Source organism: Cryptomeria japonica, chromosome 10, assembly GCF_030272615.1.
Source record: "Cryptomeria japonica chromosome 10, Sugi_1.0, whole genome shotgun sequence".
Taxonomy (NCBI): domain Eukaryota; kingdom Viridiplantae; phylum Streptophyta; class Pinopsida; order Cupressales; family Cupressaceae; genus Cryptomeria; species Cryptomeria japonica.
In genome coordinates this window covers 569,525,630-569,553,110 of record NC_081414.1, presented here as the reverse complement: position 1 = coordinate 569,553,110, position 27,481 = coordinate 569,525,630, and the positions used below count along the sequence as shown (strand labels likewise).

General features: G+C 36.8%; 1 protein-coding gene across 1 annotated transcript in view; it reads right to left on the bottom strand.

Moving 5' to 3' along the window:
• The window catches only part of LOC131027724 (ribonuclease 2), a 75,786-nt gene extending 49,419 nt beyond the window's left edge, over window positions 1–26,367 (bottom strand). Inside the window, exons 1-2 of the mRNA XM_057957809.2 lie at window positions 26,028–26,367; window positions 22,824–22,852 (exon numbers count right to left, since the gene is read on the bottom strand). Of these exons, the coding sequence (XP_057813792.1) occupies window positions 22,824–22,852; window positions 26,028–26,254 (256 nt within the window). The 5' untranslated portion in view covers window positions 26,255–26,367. The remainder of the gene's footprint in view (window positions 1–22,823; window positions 22,853–26,027) is intronic.
• Between the last annotated feature and the right edge of the window lie 1,114 nt (window positions 26,368–27,481).

Sequence of the window (27,481 nt, the reverse complement as noted above, 5' to 3'; positions counted from 1 at the left end):
GCATTTGAAAATTGGAAATTTCCTTCTAAGGTTCGATTTTCTACTCATGGAGAGTAAATGTTAAGTGAGAGAGAAATTGGAAATTTCCTTGTGGAGATTGATTTGCCACCCTTGGGGAAAATTTAGGAGGCAAAATATGGTGTCAAATTGAGAACTTCCTTGTAAAACAATGAAATTAAAACCTTGTGTGGTTCGACTTTCCACTCTTCAAGAAAATTGATGAACCATGAAAAATGAAATTCACAATCAAATTTCCTTGTAATACAAGGAAATTAAAGCCTTCCTTCTACCTTGCATTTTTCCACATCTTCCTTGTCATATGCGATTTTCCACTCCTAATCTTGGCAATTGAAGAATGATTAGAAGGTCAATTTTGAAGCAAATTAAAAACTTCCTTGTAAAATCAGGAAATTAAAAAAACATTGAATGAATTTGAGAACTTCCTTGTAATACAAGGAAATTTAAGTCTTCCTTCTACATGTCATTTTTTTTTCACTCCTAAACTTGGCGATTAAAGGATGACTAAAAGTTAATTTTGAAAAAACAAAACCTTCCTTATAAAACAAGGAAGATTAGGACCTTCCTTATCATGAGCGATCAAGCATCATTGTAAAAGGAGGAAGATTAAGACCTTCCTTATCATGAGCAATTGAGCATTGAGAAAACTTCCTTGTAAAACGAGGAAATTAAAAACTTCCTTGTCATAAGTGATCAAACCTTGAGCGAATTTCCTTGTAATAAAAGGAAATTAAAACCATGCAAGCAAAACATGAAAGACTTATTGAGCGCTTCACCTTCAATGATCATTTAAACACAAATTCACAAGAGGAAGAAGCCGACTCGAGGAATGAAGCAAAAATACAAATTTTAATTACCAAACAAAAACGTTAAGGCAAAAAGTTTTGGCTTATAAGGAAGGAAGAGGTGTGACCTTTGGTTGCAATGCTCATTAAGCAAGAGAAAGGTGCGATTAACTACAATTCAAATTCAAAATTCACAAGTAAATTCACAATAAGGAAACATTTCCAGATTTGCTGAGGCAGAGCAGAATATTATTGTTTGATGTGTTTTTTAAGGTGTCTTGATAGATGCGCCTAACCCTATATTTATATCCCTCAAAGAAATACCAAAAGTTCCTGTAATGTCCCCTTCTCATTGATGCTCTTTCAGTGGTCCATTAGCCTATTCTTGAGACCCGTAGGCTAGGTGGAATGAGGAATGAGGGTCTAGCATTGATGAAACGAGGACTTACTATTTTTAGTAAGTCAGGGAATGACCATTCTAGTGTCACTGTTCTACTGAGCTCTCCATGTTTTGCCTCTGGACGCGATGATCATACTTTTCTGAGCATTAATTCTTGACTTACTATTTTTAGTAAGTGGCTGTGTGGCACAATTCTATTTTTGGCAGTGGACAGGGTTCTGATTCTGCAGCAGTTTTGTGGTCGTCCTGACTCAGTTTCATCCTAGCAGTGTTGATAATCAGTACGGGAGTCATATGCGAAATAATTGACTATTAATTCCTTATCCTAAGGTTTAATATTTAATTAATCTGATTATTGACGACTGATTTATTAAAATTGGGATTAATGCCTATTTTATCCTAATTGTTTGGCGAAACTCGTGTACTATGGAATGGCGAAATATTTTAGAGGAATATTATGTTTTAGTGCATCTCCATTATGCGCCAAGTAATTAACGTGGGTCCCTTCCTTTTTGGCGTGGGGTTTGACTTGTGAAAAGTGGCGCTACAATTGGGTGAAATGAAATTCAAATGCAAGGCGTGGAATTTGGAGGAATGGCATTTGAATTTGAAGAGTGAAGTTATAAATAAGAGGCTTGGGCTCCCATTTGGACTATCTTTGAAAATTGCATCATTATGCTGCCGGTTTGGCTACTGAAAATCTGAGCTTCGAAGTTGGCTTCCTAGCTGAGTCTCAGTTTCGTACTTGCAATATAGTACCTAGTTGTGCCCTTGTGTTTCCATTGCAGATTGGTTAATGAGTTGCAGATTATGGAGTGATTGATGTTGGATTTGATTGTTTTTGGTTGCTGGTCGCAGGACTGCTGAAAGTGAAATTTGCTCATACTTCTCTACCAGGCGACTCCATTCATTTGGGTACCGGCTCATTCTTCCTTCCATGCCATGGCGATACAATGTGTGAGTTTCTAGCTATTTTGATTGAGCAATGATTTTATTAAACACCGTATGCTCTCACCCTCCCAGTCTAGGCTCTCGGTGAACAAAAGGTGGAAGGATTCCCTTTCAGTTGTTTGGTTTATTCCTCTAACCTTAACGAGTTATTTGTTGTGGATGAATTGTTATTGGCCTAAAAAGACAAAAAAAATTAGTGGGATATTACAGTTCCAAACTTGAGCAAGGGTTAAACCCTTCAAAATTCACCAATCAATGGTGAAATTTCTAATCTGACCTAGCCGACTTGAGACAATGATTCAAAATTAAAACAATTATGTGTTCAATTCGGCTAAGGGAAGTACAGGTGATTGACTTGGCCAAGCTCATTTCCAGTCATAATTGGATGTAAAATCTGCCTCAGTTTGTGCAAATTTTTCTCACTTCACCACCTTGGATAGAATTGAAAATCAGACCTGATTTCTGGTGCATAACCTCAGTCAAGGGCAGACCTGAGTCAATTTGAGGAGAAATACAGATCGAACCTGATCAAAGATAATTTACTGACTTAGTATTCATTTCCAATTCTGAAAAGGGAGTTTTGACATTTGATTGAGGTTGATTTTCTGTTAATTTCATGGGATTGAATTCATTTTACTGCCATTGTAATCTTCTCAACTATAAAATGTTTTCTTTTCTAGGTCTGATGCATGAGGATGAAACAAAAGATGCAGCGTGGAGTGGACTCCATAAGGATTGCACTACAGATTCAATGAGGTCAATCATATCAAGGACAAGATCTATACTTCAAGGCGAACACAAGAGTCACCTTTCAATGCAAAAGTAAATCAAGCGTAAATGTCTTCACAACCCGAGTGAAGGATCAAATCATCCAGAGAAGCTGATATAGTGATCTAGCACCAATGAGAGAATCAAGTTTTAAGGTAAGAATTTCCTCCTAAAGCCTAAGGAAACGCGCTCAAAGATGGATAGTATGAGGAGATCTACAACGTGGTAATCAAGAGAGTGGAACTCATCAAAGAACATTAGGAGATCAAGGCAACATTGCTTTACATAAAGATCATCACAACTTCAATCACAAGGAGGAGGCATCAAAGAAAAGACACTACAAAGCAGGTGTAGAGATCAACAGCAAGAAGAGAGACATGAGACAATCTTGAATTTCCTTCAAAATCCAAGAATAGCTGCCAATACAAGTTGATGAACGTTGCAACATGGAGATGCCCACCACGTCAAGGCTAGGAATTCAAGCCAATATTACAAGGAGGATCAAAGTCAAAGTCCACATTTCAAGAATATGTCAAGACAAGGAAGCAATCTAAGAAGAGAAATTAAAGATGGAGAATAATGCAAGAACAAGATCAACACCACAAGGATTACATCAAACATCATCAAGGTGTAGATTCATCATAAGTTGAAGGATTGAAGATGGAAAGACGCAAGTGTGATCGAGAGATAGTTTCAAAAGAGTTAATCAAGCCTAACTACTTGATCACTTTGAGATGATACAATTTGGAAATATGTCCCACCATCTTCATCACATTGAGCAGGTTTGGAAAATATTGAGTATCAAGAGATATCGCCCCAACTCAATACAATTACTTCTTTGTGATGATCTACAAGTTCTAAGATGTAGTTGAGGTGAAATGATACAATTTGGGAATATGTCCCACCATCTTCATCACATTGAGCAGGTTTGGAAAATGTTGAGTATCAAGAGATATCGCCCCAACTCAATACAATTACTTCTTTGTGATGATCTACAAGTTCTAAGATGTAGCTGAGGTGGCATCCTATTCATCATCAACCCAATCAGGTTATGCCACATCAAGATGTCCAAGTTCAATGTCACCTAATCCATCCAAGGTGGAGCAAGTGACACATGGCACTGCATGGAAAAATGTTTTACATACCTAACCTCATTTCCTATTGGTTAGAATTCAAGATGGGACAAGTGTCCACCATATTGTAATTTTATCACTGGTTAGAGATGAGTTTGTTGTAACAAACCCTACTCATTTGTAAAGGTTAATAGTTAGTAGCAAAAGCAATCAATAGTTAGTAGTTAAGAGTACAGTAGGAGGAAACTTGAAATTGTTGCCAAGTTATGTTAAAATCAATTCAATACTTTCATTGAAGTTATGGTGGATGTATGTGTTGTGTTTCTACATGTTGCATGGTTCCTTGTTACTTCTCAAATTTAGATAAGGTTCATTGATTACGATGGAGAAGTGTGATGATATTTGATGAATCCTTTGGTTCATACCACTTACACCTTGTTAATTGCAAGTTGTAGTGCGTGGTTAGTCTAAACCTAATTATTATTGTGGCTAAGTCCAATTGTGAATACTTCATTTGGATTGCACCATTATTGGGTATTTGAATGGATTGTTTACAATTTGAAGATCTTTCACTACCTTAGGAGATCACACTCTCTCTATGGCGTTGTGAGCTATCTCTAGTTAAGTAGAAAGTAGTTTCATGAAGGATTTGTCTATCAAAGCATCATTCATTATTGTCATTGTCCTTAGGAATTAGGAATTAGTATAGATTCTCTAAATCCTTTCCCCTTTTGTCCTTTTTTGAGTTTGAATTAGTTTATGAGAAGAAGCATCACATGATTGATACATCTGATGTTCATGTTCCAATTGTAGTTCATAACGTAAGTCCCCTTGGATTACCAGTAATCACATCAACACATTGAGTCTATCCCACATAAAGTTGCTTGTACGCAGTAGGAACCTTGGAGTCACCTTTTTTGATCACATAGCTTAGCATTCGAGAGGTCTTTATTCAAGAGAGGATAAGATACTTAGTATTTTATTCTGTAAGGTGTCACAAAACACACATCAACAGAATTGGCGCTAGGAGGGCATGATCATCATGAATGCCTGAACAGCTGAACTCCTATCAATTCATATTTGCGGAATTTATCTCAAGACTTTTACCACGCTCAACAAAATTTGCACAAGAAAAGAAGGTGATCAATAGGCTATCAACCGGATTTGCAAAAGAAGGAAGACATTCAATGTTCAAATCTTCCACAGCTAGAACCAAAATGAGATTTCAAAGTCGAATTTGAGAAATGCTAGATCTCTTTTATGTTAAAAAATCCAAAAAAAGTTGAAAAGTTGAAAAAAAGTGAAAAATTGCAAAAAATCCAAAAAAAAAAAAAGATTTCTCAATGGAGGGGCAACAGCATCACCAAGATAATCAACAAGTTGATATCCATCTACTTTGGTGGGCTTTGGATTTACAACTACATCCACGAAGTTTGTCCAAATTTGCATCAAGGAATAATTATAGAATAAATAACACTTGTGGACACACTGAGATGCATTGTTACGATGGAATTAGCGTTGCAAGGGAAAATTTCCTTCTCAAAGGTACATGATCCGGTTGTACTCTCAAAAGCAAAACCTAAGCCTCCAATTAGTGAAAGTGAGTTCTTCATGAAGTTCAAAGAGATAATCAAGAAAGGGTTGAATATGGAAGACTTATGTGTAGAGGACATCCTACTCCCTTATTGTTGTCGGATTCACAACACAACTCACTTGGAGTTCACATGTTCATCATGTAGAGAGGCTATCTACCAAGCTAGAGTGCAGTTAAGTTTGGAAGAATCATCAAAGATGTACACTATAGAAAAGTCATGGAATGCTCACCTTCAACCAATCAACTTAGCATCAAAAGAAGGTATTACTACAGCATCCAATAGTAGGATAGCACAATTGACCATAACAATCAGCACAATACAGTTGAGAGCAAATTTACATACCTTATACCAAAGAAAGAAGCACCCGTTAAAGTGGAGGTTGAAAAAGCGACTAAAGATGTTCAAGCCATTAAAGATCAATCTGTTGGATTAACCCTCAAGGAGGAAAGTCCATTGCAAAAAGAAGCAGTCCTTGATGAATTTTCATTCTTGCTACAAAAGGAGATTCTTGAGAATGAATTGCAAGGAGATTCTTGAGAATGAATTGCAAGAAGTTTCAAGCCTCATCCAAGAGGAAGATAGTCAAATGAGCGTGTTAAATGAGGAATTAAAAGTTATTACAAGCGAATACAAGTATGGAGAGAAACTTGAGGGGCGTTGAAAGACATTATCGCCACAATGCTACTTTAAGGGGCACTAAATGATCTCATGCGGGAAATACAAATGGAGCCATTGTCAACGTTATTCCAAGACAAGCGAATTGTGCCAAGTGGAATGATTCATCGTCGACTTTGGCCTCCCGAGATACTACTTGAGGATGAAATACCAACAGAGATTGTATTTGAGGATCAACTAGAGGAAATTTTTGAAGATCAACCTATCAAGGAGTCCCTAATTTTTGAAGATATGCTTATGGAGTTTCATAAGGATGCCTGGTTTATGAAAAGAGATGAATAAGATGTTATTACAGAAGCAAAGAATGTTGAGCTATTCAAAGGGGCACTAGGTCTTTTTCAAGAAGAACAAGTGAGAGAAAATCAACAAATCATATTGAAGCCCTAAATAGCCATTATTGAGTGTTTATGGAGTATGATAGACCAAGGCAAGTGGAGGTCAGCATCTCCTAATCAGTGTTGTTCCTTGTTCAATTTTTTTGTAATTGCAATAGTTTACCAACACCCTACCCCCTTAAAATCCTCTAGGAAGCACATCCATCCCTAACACTCCGAACAAAAATTCTTCTACACAATTTGTAACTAGTCTAGGGGCATTTCAAACCCTTGTCAAAGCTACAAAAGATGGGCTTTGATAAGGTCTTTGCAAACAGAATTCATTATTCCCTCTCCATGAGGGACCACATGCTAAAGTGGAACAAATGCTATTAAGAATTTTTTGTTTCTCTTAAATTAAAGACACCTCTCAACTCAAATAGGAGCTTTAGTTTCCAAATTTGGTGATCAAAAAAGGCAAGACAATAGAAAGCAAGGTTGTGGAAGAGGTTGTTGGGGTGCATGAAAAAGATTATAGTTTAATATGATTGTCAAGTAAGTAGGTGCTATAAACATTAAATGGAAGCCACGACCTAAACCGTTTGGTGGGTTCGTTCCGGTTACTAAGGCCATATCCATCAATCTGAAGGATGATACGGCAGAGGAAATTGTTTATAATGCTTCTATCCTTTCTTTACATGGTGCGCTATGCCGTTTTAGGGGGTTTTGGCTTTCTCTTCCTAAGTTGCATGCTTGGATATCTGAACACTAGGAGCCTCTTATCACGAGTAAAGTTCATATTTTCCCCATGGCTAAGGGGTTTTTTGTTGCAAAGTTTGATAATGCCCATGACAGAAACAAAATTTTATGTGATCATTTTTTTAGCTGGGAGGATAAATTTTTGCTGATGATTAAACCTTGGCACTCTAAGTTTGATACGGCAGAGGAAATTGTTTATAATGCTGATGATTAGGAGCTTTAGTTTCCAAAGTTGGTGATCAAAAAAGGCAAGACAATAGAAAGCAAGGTTGTGGAAGAGGTTGCTGGGGTTGCATGAAAAAGATTATAGTTTAATATGATTGTCAAGTAAGTAGGTGCTATAAACATTAAATGGAGGTCTACATTGGCTATAGGGGGTGGTGATCAGCATTGGTGTTGGGTGAAGATGTGGCAATTGGGCCCAACATGGTCTTGGTAAGGGGAACTTCGGCAAGGTAGAGTTCTAATCTACGTGCCCCCAAAGTCCCCTCTATAAGAGATACTTCTTTGCATTAGTCTCTTTTTTCTTTGTATTAATCAAGTTGTAATAATCTAGGTTGCAACCTTTTTATAGCTAGTACTCTTGTAGAAGCATTTTTCATACTCTGAAAGTTGTGTATCAAAGCTCAATGCCCCCAAGAGCACTTTTTACTTTGTATGATATAGTCACTTGGTAGCATGTTTTGTAGAGCTATTTTGTATTGCAATGCTAACTATTTTCCCAAGATTAATGCTGATAAGGAAACTTCATAAGGCCAACCCAATATAATATTTCATTTATTTATAAAATATATATACCCTTCTTATGGTTATTGAATAAATGAAACTTCTAATAATAAGTGATCCACTTTATCAATCTATTGTAATGTCATGAGCCAACACAATAATGCAAATATAATTATTAACCTTCCACAAACACTTGTTAGTAAAATAACAACACTATCGGGACCTAATATTTAATCAGATTTTAGACAACTCGGATTTCAATTACTATTAATACATCAACAATTTCATTACACTTCAATCAACAATGGCAACATAACACGTGATCTTATTATTATAATGAACAAAAAATACAAATGTAATTCCCACTCTCTTTTCTATGCCATACCCCATCCTGACATCACATAAACAACAGACCTGAATAAGAAATTGTCTTACAATAGTAAGGCTTCACAATTTCTTCTCCTAACGTCAATCATAAGATTAACAGCAGTTTGTGATTTTTATAGCAGATCGCATGGAATAAGGATTAATGTATATATAATGAACAACAATTGCTTTATAAATCGATCCTCCCCCTTTCCTCTAGAAGTGATCTCCTCTAAAATGGATAGGGAATTAGTTAGATTAAACAATAATGAACTGGGAGAAGTGATTAGACTATGAAGAGATGTGGTTAGCAATGAATGGACATATTCCACTCCAATGGTCACAACCTGACAGCGAATGGAAATGTTCCACTCAAGGGACACAACTTCGAAGGAAAGACATAATCCTCCAAGCCCAATGGAGGGGTATAAGAAGATCACATCCAGCATATATAAAGGCATCATCGAAGAAGAAGATATCAGATTCAGGCATCAGCAGTCCAACTCAGCATACAAGAACAATATTACATGCGATTTGGTATGGAAATGACAATGGCTAATGATATGGATGTTTAGTCAAAATTACCTTCATTGAGACAATATAGGAAAATGTTCATATACTCTCTTATACATATATATTTGTATCATACATTCTTTTATATGATAAATGAGGACAATATTGCATAATCTTTATGTGTTTGGTTAATGCTATCAATCATGGTTAAGGAATAAGGGGATAAAGGGAGGGGAAACGGCGATGAGGTCCTCTCCTAAGTACACCAACTCATGGTGGAGACCGAATGGTCCCATGAGACCAAGGGGGCACAAGGAGTGTTGCCCTTGGGCTTAGGAGGGAGGGATTCTCAGGACACCCTACTGCAATCGTCCTGACTTCCTTATCATGATTGGCCATGAGATTAAGGAATTCAGGTCATAGGGGAAGATAAAGGAAGGATAGTGAGGGGAACAGCTACGGGAATCCTCACTAGGTACGCCACCTCATGGTGTTGACCAAGTGGTCCCATGAGGCCAAGACGGATTGAATATCCGCTCTTGGGCCTAGGGTAGAGGAACATTCAGGCACCCTAACATACCCTTTATCTTAGCCTCCCTATAGTTGAGATCCATCATTAAGTTATGTCTATCTTATAATAAAGTTAATGTTCCTAAACCCTAGTAACGAGATTCTATATTTTGCTTACTATTTCTAACAAAGATTTGTTTGATTATGTTTTCAATGATTCTCTAACATATTTGCAGGACCTCAATTTGGGAGATCTAAGTTGGTATGTAACCCTATTCCATCTCCTACTTCCTTGGAAAATTTGATTTTAGGGCAAAACTAGGGCATTTAACAAAAAAGGGATATTACATTCTATAACAATAATGACTATATTACATTCAAATGTTTATGCAACAGCAGCAATTCATACCAACAGCAATGGCAACTCGGTTTAACACAATGCAGCTGGAGTCTGTATCCAATGAAGCTCAAATGTGAGATTTCTATGAGATCACCCTCTAAAATCACCAAGGTTTTTGTCCTAGGATTCCCAAACTCAAACACAAGCTCTCAAAACTGATTCTTAAAGGAATTTGGTTAAGTGTAGATGATGCCTCCTAAATGGACATGTTCACCCCTCTATATCCATAACAACAATAATGGGTTGGCCACAAGGAAAATCTGCAACTCCAAATTTAAACAATGATTATGAGCGGGAAAAACTCCCACTTTTGAGAGTTATGGTGCCAAAACCAACCATTTATGACATTACCACACGTGTTGGGGCATTGTGGAGAGAATGAAAACAAAGCCAAGAATATTGGGGATCAAGGATCAAAGATATTACAAGATTCATACCACAAATCAAAGCATTGCAGGTTGAGGAATGGGCCTGCCAATAAAAACAAGTCTAAGAGTCCAACAAATACAAAGGAAGAGCAAGGGAAGGATGGAAGGCATAACAGGATGGATAAATCTAAAAGTCCAATGGGGATCAAGGAAAGGTTGGACTGAGATAGGAAAGCATGCTTGTAGGAGGAGCTCAAAAACTCCAACAACTGGCAAACACTTAGAATACTAAGCATGTCTTTAAACTCAGAGACCTTGGGGACCTTGTACCAACACTAGGGAGAAGAAGAGGAAGAATAGGCACACAAAATGGGACATGGACTATTTGGTCCATAACATAGATTAATTAAAAAAGGGGACATGACATCTACACTTGGCACATCGCTCTAAGCTTGGATCTACCACAATGGCTTATAATCAAAGTGAATAACAATCTAGGAGACTTTAGCTTCCAAACAGTCCTCTTCACTAGAGGAAGGGATTTCCAAGGTACTTATAATCCTTTGATCATTTTTTCCCCTTTTCTTCTCCTAGTTTTTTAAACTTCATATTCCTTGTATTTATTTGTTCCTAAGCTCCAACTAGGAATTTTCTTTCTTCTTGTAGATTTACAAAATTCACAATGTCATAAAGAAGATATCTTTCATAGAACCATGATGTTGCATGCAAAAAAAGGAAGGTTAAACACAAGTGTTGCAATACACATGTAAATGGATGCATAAACTATTTCCAACACAGCCTTGCACACATACACATCTGCAAATGCAATGCAAATCTCTACAATTTGTCAAACCATAGGTGATAAGGGAGATTGAGGGCATAGATTGGGTCCATCTCTACCATTCCATACCCTTTCAAAAATTTGTCTTCTACTATCCATCCTAGGAAACGTTAAGAGTTCTATGCCTAGTATGGAACAAATTCTACTCCTCATTCTCCACACTCTCTTAAAAGCATTGATTGGAATAAAGAGAAATATGAAGAGATAAGGAAAGCATTAAGAAACTTGTGGTTCTCTTCAATCATGCTATTTAACATCATCCCCAAGCTCAATAGTTTTAAATTTGTCAAATTTTATTTCTACATGGTTGAACCCAGAAAACTCTTACAAAGTAACACTGCAAATAAATACTGAAGACAAATTTCAACTTTGCTTTTTTATCTAAATTGTAATATCTATTTTTTCAGTGGAGTGTTAAAGAAAATGGCATAGGAAACTTTGATTACTAATAAGAATTCTTATATCCATTACTATGTCCCCTTATTGGCAATGACCAATCTTCACTAATGATCTAATCATCGTTGTCGCAACATGCAAGGTTCAAAGCCCCTTCGATGAATCAGTAATGTATGTGGGTGAGGTGATTGATGGCAGCTCTATATATGGAAAAAAAAGAGCTGCACCATACTGTCTGATGTATGACTATGAAGAGTTCCCAGACTCGTCGCGAGTCAGGCGAGTTTGCCGAATCGAGCCAAGCTTAGCGAGTTTTGACAACTCGTGACTCGAACTCAGCGAGTTATGGAAAAACTCCCCGAGTCCGAGCTCCAGGACTCGCGCCACGGTAGGTCAATGTTTTGACTTGCAAAAAACAAAAAAAACATGAAGTTGTTTGACAAGTTAGTCTCTCCATCAAGATTCATATATGGAATATAACATTTAAGTATTTCTTATACTTTAAGTTATATTCCATATTTATTGTCAGGATGTTTGAGAGTGGTTTCGGACCTCCATGAGTTATAATGCAAAATCTAGTTTTTGGAGGATCCTTCAAATTTCCAGACTTAATCAAATTTCAGGCCATTTCAGGATTAGGATGACATTCCAGACTTGTAAGGCGAGTTCGCTCTGACCTTGATGTAAGGGACGGGACCTAGGAGGACACTATGCATTCAACCAAGGTTTGATTTAGCAACTTGAAGCGTGACCGGATAGTACACAAAAACCCTAGGAATGATCCAAATAACCCCTAATCACTCAACTGACCTGACCTCCTTCACTCCACCTTGAGGAGATCCACTTGACTTGATGACCTTTGAGAAACTCAATCTGTTCAATGCAAAAGCTAAGACACTAAAACGACCAACAACAAAACTAAAATAGATAACCCTAGAAAGCAAAAAGTGGGGGTCCCCATTTACAATGGGGCGATGTTTGAGTACCTCACAACAGGGATGTTTCTTAAAATTTTGGAAAAAGGGGGTGAGTTGGGGACATTTCCTACCTATCCCCACATCCCAAAAAATCCCCCTATGGGGCACAAGGTTATTTTTGGCAAGGGACATGTCTCTGAGGAGCATATTTTCAAACCCTTTTGGCCTCACAATTCCCCCTTCCATCCAACATATATATAGCCCAAAAACTAAGAGGTCCAAGAAAGACCAAGGTCAACTATAGTCCCAAGGTAAAACCTAAGTTCAACAAGCACACTATTTAATGCTACCATACACAAGCACTCCTTAAAGTTTCCAGGTGAAGATGTTCATGATGTCTCATGTTGGTGCTCCCAGAATTTCAATTTGGCCAAAGAAAATACTAAACAAAAGCCCCAAACAAGTAGATACTCTACCAACATGCCTTTCATGGCATAACAAGCTAGCACACATTATAATTGGGCTTTATTCAATAATGGGTGTATGAAATAAGTTTTAAATCGTTAATAATCTCTTAATTTCAATGGGTTTTTTATTTGGCCCAAGGTAAAATCTAAGTTCAACAAGCACACTATTTAATGCTACCATACACAAGCACTCCTTAAAGTTTCCAGGTGAAGATGTTCATGATGTCTCATGTTGGTGCTCCCAGAATTTCAATTTGGCCAAAGAAAATACTAAACAGAAGCCCCCAAACAAGTAGATACTCTACCAGCATGCCTTTCATGGCATAACAAGCTAGCACACATTATAATTGGGCTTTATTCAATAATGGGTGTATGAAACAAGTTTTAAATCGTTAATAATCTCTTAATTTCAATGGGTTTTTAATTTTGCCGAGTCATAGCCGAGTCATGAGTCGAGTCGGCCTTGCCGAGTCCGAGTTTGGGAACTTTGCTATAAACAAATGGAAAATTGGATGCTTGTCAATTTTCTTGTTGTTTCCTTCGAAGTTAATGGATTCCTGAAATCCACTGATGTCTCACCAAAAACTAAGAATGCTGAGTTTTTATGTGACAAGTAACCACAAGCAATGGAAAGTATTTAATTGCAGAAAGGAATCTTAGGGAAGAACTCCCCTTTGCACAGCCCATTGCATAATTTATGTGGGAGAATTTGGTAAAATGACTTGAGTTTAACTTGTAGATAAAGAAAAGAAAATCATCAAATACATCTAATGCCCCATGTGGGTCACCCATTAATGGGTCTAGCTATAGAATGAAATTAGAAAGATGAAAATGTTGACAGGTCTAGTGGCAGGCATTAAATTGAACTTTGATGGTGCCTCAAGGGTCAATCCTAGTGCAGTGGGAGCTGGGTATTTGCTTCAAGATGGTAAGGAAGTTTTCCAATATGAATAATCTTGTAATCTGGGTTCAAAAACCAATACTGAAGCTGAATGGGAAGTGCTCATTGCAGGGTTAATATTGGCTTATAAGGAGGGTCACAGAGAGTTAGAGATTGAAGGCAACTCTCAAGTAGTGATAGAGGCTCTGTTCAAAGGCAACTGTCCTAATTGGCGCATGAGTGCTTATGTTGAAAAAGCATTGGTTTGGATTAAAAAGTTTGACAAACTGAAGTATATGCAGTGCTATTGTGAACACAACAAATATGATGATTTTCTAGAAAATAAGGGGATTGATAGCTCTAATATATCTTCTATTGAAAGTATTGATATATGGATTGCAGGTCTCTCAATAGTATCAATGACAATGGTAGAATGGTCAAATTTAAAATGTCATTATCTTTTTCTTAGGTGCCCGCTTTGAAATTTCGCAGCCACTGGCATCTTGTGCATTTATGAGTGTTTATAGTAGTCAAGAACTGAATGCTTATGTTGTGAGTTGAGCTCAAGCTAGACTCAATCGGAGCATGCACATAAGTGAATAGAAGTTGAAATGTGTATAAGCATGAGCCGCATGTTATAATGAGTGGGGCAATTAAAATAGTTCAAAAATGAAGCTTTTCACAGGGTTTATTTACTTGTATGGTGTGTTGGGGTATGATGTCTGCAGAGCACTGGCTTGGCTTTCTTTGGTTTGGTTTAGGTTTCCTTTTAATGGCGATACATAGTGCCTGTTTTCCTTGGGATCTACTTAGGAAAGGGCATGTATCAAATTTCAGATTATAAAGAATCTTTTATTCCCCAAATACTCAAGCTCTAAATCTTATCAAAGCAATTTTGGGTCCTAATGGAGTGGCGAGCTCCATATTTCCATAATAAGCTTGAGGAGGCAGTGAGTATTGCAGCAATGAAACATTGGGTCATGGATCTTTTATCCTTTGAAGCAACAGGAAGTGAGAAATTGGAGTTGGCTCCAGAGGTGCCTCCATCAGTTTTTTTATTCCTGTGTTGGCTAAAGGTGAAGAGACAATAAAGGAGTTTAATATCCTAAGTAGGAAGGTAGAGATTCTGATGGATTTATTCCAGGATCTTAGACAGGTTATTAATAATATGATTGCATCTCATCATCATGGATTTTTGGAAGTCACGAGTGGGTATACTCTTCCGGCATATGCTAATGATACCTTGTCAAGATCGGCAAGAAGGGCTGAATTAAGTAATGGAGTTCATATTTCTAGTCTACAATCTACTTCTACTTCTTGAGTCATTGCGGAGGTGGTGCTGGTTTCGGGGAAGGGCGTGGCGAACAGAGCTGGAGATCATTGCAGGTCAATCTCAGGCAGCACAGCTATCCCTCACTGGGGAGTTTTTCACTTGTAATGTTTTTGCAGTGTTCTTTATGTTATGGAGGTTTTTTGGATGCTTTGCAGCTTTATCTGGCTGATTGTGGTCATAGACTTTATCAGCTTTAGATGTGGTTGTACAGCTTTATGTAGTTTTTATGCGGATGCTTAGTGTCATAGTTTTTCTACTTGATAGCTATATGTTGGTTTCAAGGTACTCCATTTTATGGGCTTGTCACCCTTTCAAGAGTTGCACAAGCATTACCATATTTATATAGCCAAATGTATCTCTTCTAGTAAGTGCAATGACCGCCATTAATAGCACATCATAATTATAATAAAAAAAACACTTGGGTCAACAACTTGATGAAGTAGTGCACAAAAAAAGGAGCTTTTGATCAAGAATCGCTCAAGAGTCAATACACTACTAATTTTATTGCCTTCCAATATATAATCTCCAAGGAAGAATGAATTGAAAAAAAAAGAACCGACCTCCTCCATATATGTCATGAAAGGACATGGGTTTCAAAATTTTATACAATAAATTAGATTTTTGATAGGGCTTTATAGTTTTAAGAGCAAAGTGGGAGATTGTGAACCTGAGTGATGTAAATGATGTTCAAATTACATTCAATATGCAAGTTATATTCTATTAACTAATTTTATTATTGCCTTAATGTATATATCTAACTATCTTCTTGTTTGTGGTAGGTGAGAGGAGCATTTTATATTTTCTATGTCCTATCTCACGAATGCCACTCAATATAAGTATGTAACAAATGGGGTACGGTCAAGCAATGCCTTGATCTGTCATGACCGATCAAGACATTACTTGATCGTGCCTCTTTGTTTATACTAAACAAATGCATGTTCAACATTAATGCCAATCGGTGTGGGAGTAGTATTACAACCGATGTCTATCGGTGTTGGCTTAATGCTAACAGCCAATAGTTATCGGTGTGTTAGCCTTAACAACCGATAACTATTGGTGTAGACTAACACAACGATAACTATCGGTGACCTTCGTTATATTGCCACCCGATATATATTAATCGGTGTTTTCATTAATCATTTATTTATCATTATTTATGTTAATCGATATATATCTAAATACAAGATTTATTAGATCGATGAACCAAAATACATAATATGATTATCAATAGGTTGTTTACATGCAAATGTAGAATGGCTATCAAAGAGGAATTAATTGCTTGAAGGTTTTATCATAGTTTTCGATATGATAAATGATTGAATGAGAGACTTCATTTTATCTCTCATTCAATCATTTATCTTACCAAAGCTATCATGCGTTAACACTCCCTCTTAGCTAGGTAAGATGAATGTAGACAATATATTCAAGCATCACAATTCAATTGATAGTAATCATTTTAGACATTCATGGGAAATCATACCACCTAATCATATGGTATGAAGTATCACCTAAACACGTGATACTAAAGTTTATCACATCAATCTTGTGATTTACAGGATGTCACCTAAGCATGTGATATCAGTATTGCCTACACACGCAATACTTAAGGATAATCATATGAGAAAGATTAATTTCTCACCCTATCCAAGTTGTGATATGCGCACTAACACTTTATACAAATGTTTTATCACAACACAATCATGGCACATCCATGACACACCAAAGATCCAACATGATAACTGGTTTGGACATTACAAGATCATCACCTTATAATGTCCCCATACAAGTGTTCACTATCTTGAGAGATCGTCACCTCTTAGATGTGAACCCAGGGGATAGAATCCAAAAATTGTCCTAACATGACAAAGAGGTTTACACATTAAACATCTTATAGGTATGCAAAGATAGATTACAAAGCAAATTACCTTTCTATCATACCTAAGCCTTTTCTGAAGTGTTCAACCTTTACTTTGGAAAGGGGTTTGGTCAGAATGTCTGCAGTTTGATCTCCTGTACAAACATATTCCAGTTGGATTGCATTCCTTTCTACCATATCTCGCACATAGTGGTATGGAATCTCAATATGCTTGGATCTGTCATGAAATACTGGGTTTACTAAAAGTTTTATGCAGCTCTGGTTGTCACAGTGTATAACAGTGGGTTTCATAGGTTCTCCAAACAACCCCACAAGGAACTTCCTAAGCCATACTGCCTCTCAGGCAGCCATAGAAGCTGCAATGTATTCTGCCTCAATGGAACTTTGAGCTACAGAAGACTGCTTCTTGCTGATCTAAGATATCATAGCTGAACCTAGACTGAAGCAACACCCTGAAGTGCTTTTCCTGTCTGTCAAATTTCCAGCCCAATCTGAATCTGTAAATCCATGTAGGTCTATATCAACCTTCTCATATTTGAGACCAAGGTTTAGAGTACTTTGTAGGTACCTCATAATGTGTTTCACTGCAACCACGTGTATCTCCTTCGGTTCACACATAAACTAAATTAGAGCATTAACTGCATAACAGATATCTGGTCTTGTATTTACCAAGTACATCAGGGACCCAATCATCTGTCTGTATTGAGTAGGATCAGTGGGTTGTGACTCTGCTGCTGCTTCTTTAAGTTTATGTAAGTTGGTTTCCATAGGAGAGGTCATGGGTCTACAATTTAACATTCTGAATCTCTTCAAAATATCCAAGGTGTACTTTCCTTGGTTTAGTATAATGTTGTCAAAATTTTCCCATACTTCCAATCCTAGGAAGTAATGAAGGATTCCTAAGTCTTTCATATCAAATTCTTTGGACAGATCATTCTTGCATTGATCTATAAGATGATCATTTCCTATGATTAATAAGTCATCAACATATAAAATCAACATTAGCATATCACCATTATTTCTTTTGTAGTAGAGATTAGGATCTGCATCATTTTTAGAGAAGCCTAGTCCTGAGAGATAGGTGTCAATTCTTTCATACCAGGCCCTGGGAGCCTGTTTAAGCCCATAGAGAGCTTTCTTGAGTCTGCACACATGAGACTCTGCATCATAAATTTCAAACCCTTCAGGTTGCTCTAGATAGACTTCTTCTGAGATCTCACCATTTAGAAATGTTGTCTTAACATCCATTTGGTGTACCTTCCATCCTTTTGCTGCTGCAATGGCTAATACAGCTCTTACTGATGTATACCTGGCAACAGGTGCAAAGGTTTCTTCATAGTCTATTCTCTCCCTTTGTGAGAAGCCTCTGGCTACAAATCTGGCCTTGTGTTTCTCAATACTACCGTCTGCAGCATGTTTGATTTTGAATAACCATTTAGATGAAACCACAAGTTTCTTGGTTGGCCTAGGAACAATCTCCCAAACATCATTTTTCATAATGGATTGATACTCTTCAGACATGGCATCCTTCCATACTTGATGTTCAAGTGCATCTGATATATTGTTTGGTTCAGCGTTAGAGAGGTCATTCATAAGGGCAACATAGCTAGTGAATTTATTAGGCCTTTTGCTTTCTCTGAAGGTTCCTAAGGGAGCAGCAAACTTCTGAGCTTCTTCTACAGTTTTGGTGGCCCATAGTGGTCTTTTCTTGAGGTTTTCTCTAGGTAGACTTAGAGTTTCACTCATAGTTTCCTCAGGATTCTCCCTCTGAAGCTCAAAAGTGGGATCTCTATCTAAGCTAGGGTTGGGAATATAGACTTCAGGATCTAGAGAGCTTTGGGCTCTTTTGAAGGCTAGGTTTTCTTCAAATATCACATCCCTACTTAGTTCAATATTCTTTTGACCAGGTATGTATATCCTGTAGGCTTTGGAGGTTTCACTGTATCCTACAAAGATTCCCCTTTTTCTAGAGGGCTCTAATTTTAATCTTTTTTCCATAGGTACATGAATATAGACAGGGCATCCAAAAATCCTACGGTGGCTTATATCTGGTTTTGATTTAGTAAAGACTTCCTCAAGAGTCTTGTCTTCAAGATGAGAGTGAGGACATCTGTTTTGAATATATACTGCAGTGCTAGTTGCTTCTGCCCAAAGATTGATATTTAGATTCTGATCAAGAATCATAGCTTTGGCAGCTTCAACGATTGTCCTATTTTTTCTTTCTGCTATCCCATTTTGTTGAGGGTTGTAAGGTATTGTTAACTCCCTCTTAATCCCTGAATTTTTACAAAACTCTTTAAATAATTCTGATGTGTATTCCCCCCCATTATCAGTTCTTAGGGTTTTAATTTTGTTTCCTGAGTAGATCTCTGTTAGTGATTTGAATTCTTTAAACCTATTAAGGATCTCTTCTGATTCTTTACACTTCAGAAAGTAGATCCAGGTTTTCCTAGGGTAGTCATCAACAAATATTACATAATACAGAAATCCCCCCAATGAATTTACAGACATAGGTCCACATACATTAGAATGAACTAACTCTAAAATTTTACTTGTTTTCCTAGTACTACTCTGAAAAGCACCCTTAGTATTTTTACCTAGGGCACATCCTATGCATGCCCCTAAATGATATTGCTTTAGCTTAGGTAGACCTGTGACAAGGTCTCCCATTGATGATAAAGCTCTAAAATTTAGGTGGCCTAGTCTTCTATGCCATATTTCATTGGCATTTGTAGTTTCATGAATTAGGGCTAAGTTGGGCTCTGTGCATAGCTCATATAAGTAGCCTTGTCTTTGACCAATTGTATTAGCTTTCTTTATAGATGAGTTCTTTGGCCAAGCCAACACTTTGTTGTCCATGAAGGTCACTCTATATCCATTGTCCTCCAGTGCTGATATTGAGACAAGATTCCTCTTAATGCCTGGAACATATAGCACTCCTCTAAGTTGTAATGATATACCTGACTTTAGTTTGATGGTGCAGTTTCCAACTCCTTTGACAGGGTGTGTGGAGTCATCTCCGATGGTTACCTCTTCATCATTCTCCTCTTTCATGGAGTCTAGTACTTCTCTGAATCCTGTGATGTGTTTGGATGAGCCACTGTCGATCACCCAGGAGTTCACTTTGTTTGATGCTTGATTTGTGAGTGTTGGATAGAATACATAATTCTCGGAGTCCTCTTCCCTTTTCGATTTTCTTGTTTTGGCAAATGTGGCTTGTTTAGCTCTTTCTGGACATTTGGCAACATAGTGCCCAAATTTGTCACATCTATAACACTGAATTTGAGAGAGGTCCTTTTTGAAAGAGTTCTTGCTGTGACGACCTTTTCTCTTCCTGAATTGCTTCTTCTTGCCCTTTTTGTTTGAGTTCGTAGTTAGAACTTGAAGATCTTCATCTATATTCTTTTGTTTGATTCCTTTCTTATTTTGCCTTGATTCCTCTTGGAGACAGTCAGCCTTTAGCCTATCGAATTTTGGAAAGTTATCCCTTGCACCGATGCCTTGGACGAACGTTTCCCAGATACTAGGCAACCCATCTAAAGCAATGAGGGTTAATTCTTTGCTTTGGATCTCATATCCAAGGGTTGCTAGTTCATCCCTTAAGGTAGATATCCTCATGAAGTAGGCATTGACTGATTCTCCTTTTATCATGGTTATATGATTTATCTCTCTTTTTAGAGCCAAGGTTCTACTGGCATTGGATATCTCAAAAGCGTCTTCAAGTGCTTTGAACATGTTGAAGGTTGTTTCGTGTTTCTTTATAATGGGCATAATATTGTTCCTTACCCCATCAACTATTATTTTGATAGCCTTATCATTTCCTTCTCTCCAAATTGCTTGATCAGGTTCAATCTCAGGTTCTTTAGTTTCATTCTTTACAAATGATTCAACTTTGTTATCTTTTAAAATCATTTGAATTCTGAATTTCCATGCGGAGAAGTCGTCACCTCTTGCAAGTCTGTCTTCAAATCTGATAGCGTTGGCCATTGATAGGATTGTGATGTTGAATATATACTTGATTTGAATTTTACGTAAAATTGAACAGCCTTAGGTTCGATTTAACTATAGCTCTGATACCATGTAAATGATGTTCAATTTACATTCAATATGAAAGTTATATTCTATTAACTAATTTTATTATTGCCTTAATGTATATATCTGACTATCTTCTTGTTTGTGGCAGGTGAGAGGAGCATTTTATATTTTCTATGTCCTATCTCACGAATGTCACTCAATATAAGTATGTAACAAATGGGGTACGGTCAAGCAATGCCTTGATCGGTCATGACCGATCAAGACATTACTTGATCGTGCCTCTTTGTTTATACTAAACAAATGCATGTTCAACGTTAATGCCAATCGGTTTGGGAGTAGTATTACAACCGATGTCTATCGGTGTTGGCTTAATGCTAACAGCCGATAGTTATCGATGTGTTAGCCTTAACAACCGATAACTATCGGTGTAGACTAACACACCAATAACTATTGGTGACCTTCGTTATATTGCCACCCGATATTATATGCAACCCGATATATTATATGCAACCCGATATATATTAATCGGTGTTTTCATTAATCATTTATTTATCATTATTTATGTTAATCGATATATATCTAAATACAAGATTTATTAGATCGATGAACCAAAATACATAATATGATTATCAATAGGTTGTTTATATGCAAATGTAGAATGGCTATCAAAGAGGAATTAATTGCTTGAAGGTTTTATCATAGTTTTCGATATGATAAATGACTGAATAAGAGACTTCATTTTATCTCTCATTCAATCATTTATCTTACCGAAGCTATCATGCGTTAACAAGTGATATTTTTTTTTACTTTCTACTTTCACCATTATGCACATCTAATCTTTTACCTATCTTTATCTTTCTCTAAGTCCTACCATCAAATTGTATATTTTAATGGTAGCGGAACCATCGATGAAGGACTCAATGTGGAAAAGTTCCCAAAGGGCTATTCCTATGAGGGTATAATGAGGATCCAAGGGGCCATTGGACTTATCTACAAGGGTGTAAAGAGCAACTACCTTCATATACAGAAGATCATGGACAATAGCTGGCACTTTTAGCTGCATATTGCATTATATAAAGATTAGTAATTTACTTTGTTATGAATTGTTCAAAGGCTGGTGTGCTGCTAATTGTAGGCTTCTAAAAAGTGCATAGAGAAGATAATTCCTAACGAAGAAATTAGAGCCAAAATCCAAATAGAGATTCAAATCTAGGGCCAAGGGATAACACTTTGCTAGTGCTATGAATATCCCATATCTTGTATCTTCTTGACTTTCTCACTTTAAAACTTCTAACCACTCACCATGTTAGTGTTGAAGTCTGACGCCAGTTTGTGCCTCTAACAACACCATACATTTTTTTACCTCGTGTAAAACATGTACTTTACATGATGAAAATAAATATAAGACTAACTAGAGAGTACTATATCTTGAAATAGAGATGACATAGGCATTCTCAAGTTACAAGGATATGTTGCATAAAAGTCACACTAAAATTTGCCCATATTGATTTTTGTGTAAAATGGAGACAACTAAAAGAGTTTTCCAATTATGAATTGTCCCTGAATTTACTGGATAGAATTCATATTTTTGAAACTTGTCTAAGAATTGTAATAAGGGAAACAAGGAAAATCAATTCTTTCACAACTGTTTTATAAGCTCAAGATGCAAATTCAATAGAACATTCAAGGGAGCAACCTAGAATACTGACAAAAAACATCTAATGGCAACTCACCTTAAGGAACAAAATAAATGCCCAGTTCACTTGTGAATCCATGATGCCATTTTATTTTCATAATTTTAATTATTCCAAAAAAGCTCTCACTCACAAGTAGAGTTGACAAGTATTGAGCACTTACGAATGGTGAAATGCAAGGAGCTTGAGATTCTGCAGAAAAGAGATACAACATTCTTAGTCTCATAGTGACATTTTCTTCAATCAACTTGGAACATGGTATTTTGGGAACACGAAGGTCAAGAAAAAAAGAGAAAAAAAAGAGGTGATAATCAGCAGGTATTTCCAAATAGTAAGAGATTTTGCTAAGCTATGTTTTGTGACTATTTTTCTAGCATTATATTTGTAGAAAATCTGGATGTCATATGGTATAATCAATAAAAGTTCCATTTCCTCTTTCTTTGGTAATGTCTAATATAGTCAACCCTTAGTCCCCCTACTTTTCATCTATGTAAAATCCAATATATCAGAATGCTATTTTCAAATCTATCTCTGCTCTACATGTAGAAAGCCCAAAAATGGTGAAAAAAGAAATAAGCAGAATTTATTTCAACTCGGGAATGAGAAGCAAACTTATTGTGGAGCAAAACTCAAAGACAGAAAATTGAAACACACAGAACACTCAATAATGTACCCAATCCAGTAGTGTATAAATGAAGATATTTTAATGTTGGCAACAAACAAATTAAGAAATTAGAAGCTATTATATAAACTTTCACAGGATGTAGCTTTTAACACTATTGAAGTCAACAGAGATCATAGAAAACCTGTTTTCTTGAAAGGACCAATTTGAAGAGAAAAATTATAGAAGACAATTTATGGGTATCAGTATCAAGGAAAAAAAATCATATTAGTGAGATGAAGTCAACATGTGATAATTGCTTCTACAAAAGATATTTTAATGTTGGCAACAAACAAATTAAGAAATTAGAAGCTATTATTTAACTTTTCACATGATGTAGCTTTTATCATTATTGAAGCCGACAGAGATCATAGAAAACCTATTTTCTTTACAGGACCAATTTGAAGAGAAAATTTATAGAAGACAATTTATGAGTATCAGTATCAAGAAAGAAAACATATTAGTGAGATGACATCATTGGATTAAAAAAACAAGACTTAGCAGAATACACTTTCCAAAAAAAACCAATTACAAACTAAAAAAAAAATTGTGACAAATTCAAGAGAATGGAAAGCATAGGCTTGGTTCAGGTTCCCTATTCTCCATGCCACGTACTTTCCTTACTTTGATGTTTCTCTTGCTTTCTCTGTCTGTAAAGGTATTGACTCCCAGCATACCTTCTGCAGTCTTTTAGCAAGGTAGGTTAGTCATCAAATATGGACTCGAGCAACAAATGCATTCACACCTATTTATCTCACTGTTCAGTGTCAGGATGCTGTGCAACTCAGGATCCCAAGATAGCCTTGAAATTAGTTCCAAACGGGTTCCATAAGGTCTGTTCAACCCAAACAAAACATCTTTCTTGCACTATAGCTGGCAGGTTTGTATTCAAGTTAACCTCAAGGACGTGCTCCAAGTACAAATTTGGAGAGTTTTCATCAGAAGATCATTAACGGAAAATGATTTCTGCTGCCAGAGCCCAGATCATTCCATCCAAAAGCCTTCTGCCAAAGCCCAACTCGTCACATTAAGATGTGCCCTTTGGATACGCATGTTGCATCACTTAACCAGAGTGATGTTGAATGCAAACCCAACTTCACTAACAAGGATTGAATTGTTGTAGCAGGACAAAAAAAAGATTTAATTGTTCAGAGATCCCAGTTTTCCTATCTTTCGACAGGGATCATTATCGTCAATCGATGTCTATGAAAGAAGGAAAAATTTATTCTCAACTCAAAAAATGGGTCAAAGAAGATTGACTTGAAACTATGCATTTGAATGTTGATAAATCATGACATAATAAAAAAGGAAAATTTATTCTCAACTCAAAAAATGGGTCAAAGAAGATTGACTTGAAACTATGCATTTGAATGTCGATAAATCATGACATAATTCAGAAACACCTCTTTCATGAAATTTCAGTCTCAACTTTAATCAAGGTGGTACACTGTTCAACATCCATCCACTTTAGGAGCTGGGGATTATATTTACCAAATACACCATCTATGTTGGACATTTCTCCAGATAGATTATATTGTGTGTGTATGGCTAAAGCAACGAATCAGATACAAATATTCCAAACAAACAAGTATTGACACCCAACCTGAGACAGCAAACTCTGCTTTTACCACCTGTACAACTTAATGATTCCATTAGTGCAATAATTATAAGTATAAGTAGGATTCTACATTTGGCCACCTCAGGAAACAGGAAACATATTTATTGGATAGAATATAAACAGTATCGGGCATTTCAGCTGACATCGATGTATTTCTTGTATATGTCCAAAACCCTCAATGATCAAAATGCCCGCAAATGTGTGTCAATACTCAATCATATTGAACATTCAACAAACCCTCTGTTTCAGATCAATAGGACTTTTGACCTTTTAAGGTTACTAGAGATGTGACAACTCCTTCTGCAATTAGGACAAAGGCAAGGGATTGTTGAGCCTTTATTGTTTGTGGGGCAGGGGTGATTCTTCCTGTGACTTTGGGCAATTTCCATAATCTGCCAATGTGCATGGAGCTGCAGGAGATCGTTTGGAAAAGTGGGAACCCGGAGTGAGTGTCTCTAGTGCTCTTGCTTTGAACATGGACAGGTTTCTGAACCTGGACAGGCAAATAAAAGGCAAAGGTAGGGGTAATTTTTTTGGGTCACCCCAAACTCGGATGCTAACCAAACGAAGGTATAAATACCCTGCCCCTCTTGGGATTCAAACGCACGTTTTCAATAATTTACACAAACCTGCAGCATCAGGCCCTACCAGCTAAAAATCAAATTGTTTTGAAGAATTTCTTTGCAGTCGAGCTTTCAATGTAGGATGGCATTCGAGTCCTGAGCCTCACCAGTCTCACAATCCAAAAAATATATAATAGATAGTCATATTGTTTATAGGCAGTTAGAAAGCTTTTAACAGATGCCTAAAGAAGGAATCTAAATTCCAAGTATCAAATACACTACCATATTACCGAATCGTTAAAAGATTGAAGTAGCATAAATTTGGAGAACTTGAAATAAAAGTATTCAATGATACTTACTGGGGTGTCACCCCCTATAATAAAAAGGCAGTTTGAAGCACACTCTAATCAGGCAGTGGAAGTAGTTGACTAGGTTACAACGCAAACGACGATCAATTAATTGAAAAAATACAAACAGTCATTGCACAATTTAAGGCATCAATGTAATGCTGAAGTTTGGAATCACCCGTGGCAACAAGCGTTGGTAGAGCAACAATGGTGGGTGTTTCTGCAAATGGTGCCAGGCCACTCCAAAGCTAACACAAAATAATCGAATCCTTTTTCTGTTTCGTTCCCTTCGAACTCTATATGACTAGTACTAGCACTTGTATTCTTAATCCATCTGCTCCCATTACTAGCGGAAGTAAGCGAGATAAAACTGAGTAACGCTATCAGAGAGAATATGGTGTCCATGACTCGTCGTGTGCTGATGGATTCAAAACGAAGCAGCTGAATGCTCTGTAGTCAACAAGTTCACAATTTCAAAGAAAGTCATAGGTGAGAGGACTAGTCGTTGAACATTCCAATTTGGTAATGTCATATCAAGGGATAATTTATCGAATGAGTAAATGAATGATTGATTGATTTTATTATGTCTACAACTTAATAGTCTATGGGACCAAGAAAATCACACTCTAAAACTTTTGAATATATTTTTTCATGTTTGATTTCTTTTATGTAGGGGAAAGGACTCAGTAGTTGTGCACCTTAACTTCGCGCTTTTCAAAATCCTACTTGGAAATTTCAAATCACTCCGATTTTTTTACAGCAGCTTACTTGGCAAGTCCCCTAATTATAACTAAAGTTTCAGGGCCACATCATCAAATATGATGCCACATTAGCATGTTTTTTGCCAAGGTGTCCAAAACAGCCCCAAAAAACAGTGAGACCAATAGGCGTGCAAAAGAGACCCCAATAGTTGTGCAGCTGATATGGCATCACCTGATTGGTTACTTTTTACAATATTAGTACATTTCTTAACAACTATTGGTACATTTCCTAACAACTGTTGGTACATTTCCTAACAAAAATTGATATTTTTTGTTTCAAACAATAGGTTTTATTTGTTCAATTTTTGGAACAAAAGATATCAACAACCCTCACAACAATTGGTACATGCTCAACTACTAGGTCCTTTCCCCTATCTTGACTAGAAAACTAGTTGTTTGGTTGATCTTGTCCTCGTCAAATAACCGATGCATGTTGTCGGCCTTCAAAATGATATCATACTGAGCCTGAATATCCTCATATGCTATGCATTCAATGAGAAAGTGTCATTCAATCTCAACTGCACACATCCTGCAAAACAAGAAAGTTCTCTCATCCCATACCTTTTTGGGCCTTTTCCACCTACCCATTTCACACCTGAGATGATGTGAACTAGTCCTCAGTTGTGCCAAGCCCTGCTTTCCCTTTGATAACTGCCCCTAAATATGTTTTCTCTCCATGATCCCAAGTTGGATTAAACTCTTTGATGTAATACGCCTTTTTGCCCCCAATGCAGTTAATCCACATGGCAGTTTGAAACTTTTCTATGACAAACTTATTTATTTCCTTGTTGGTATTAGGGAAATCGTGCAGTTTGATGTTCCACTTATTCAACCACTTTATGTTTTGTTTCATCTAAATTTTCTTCCTACA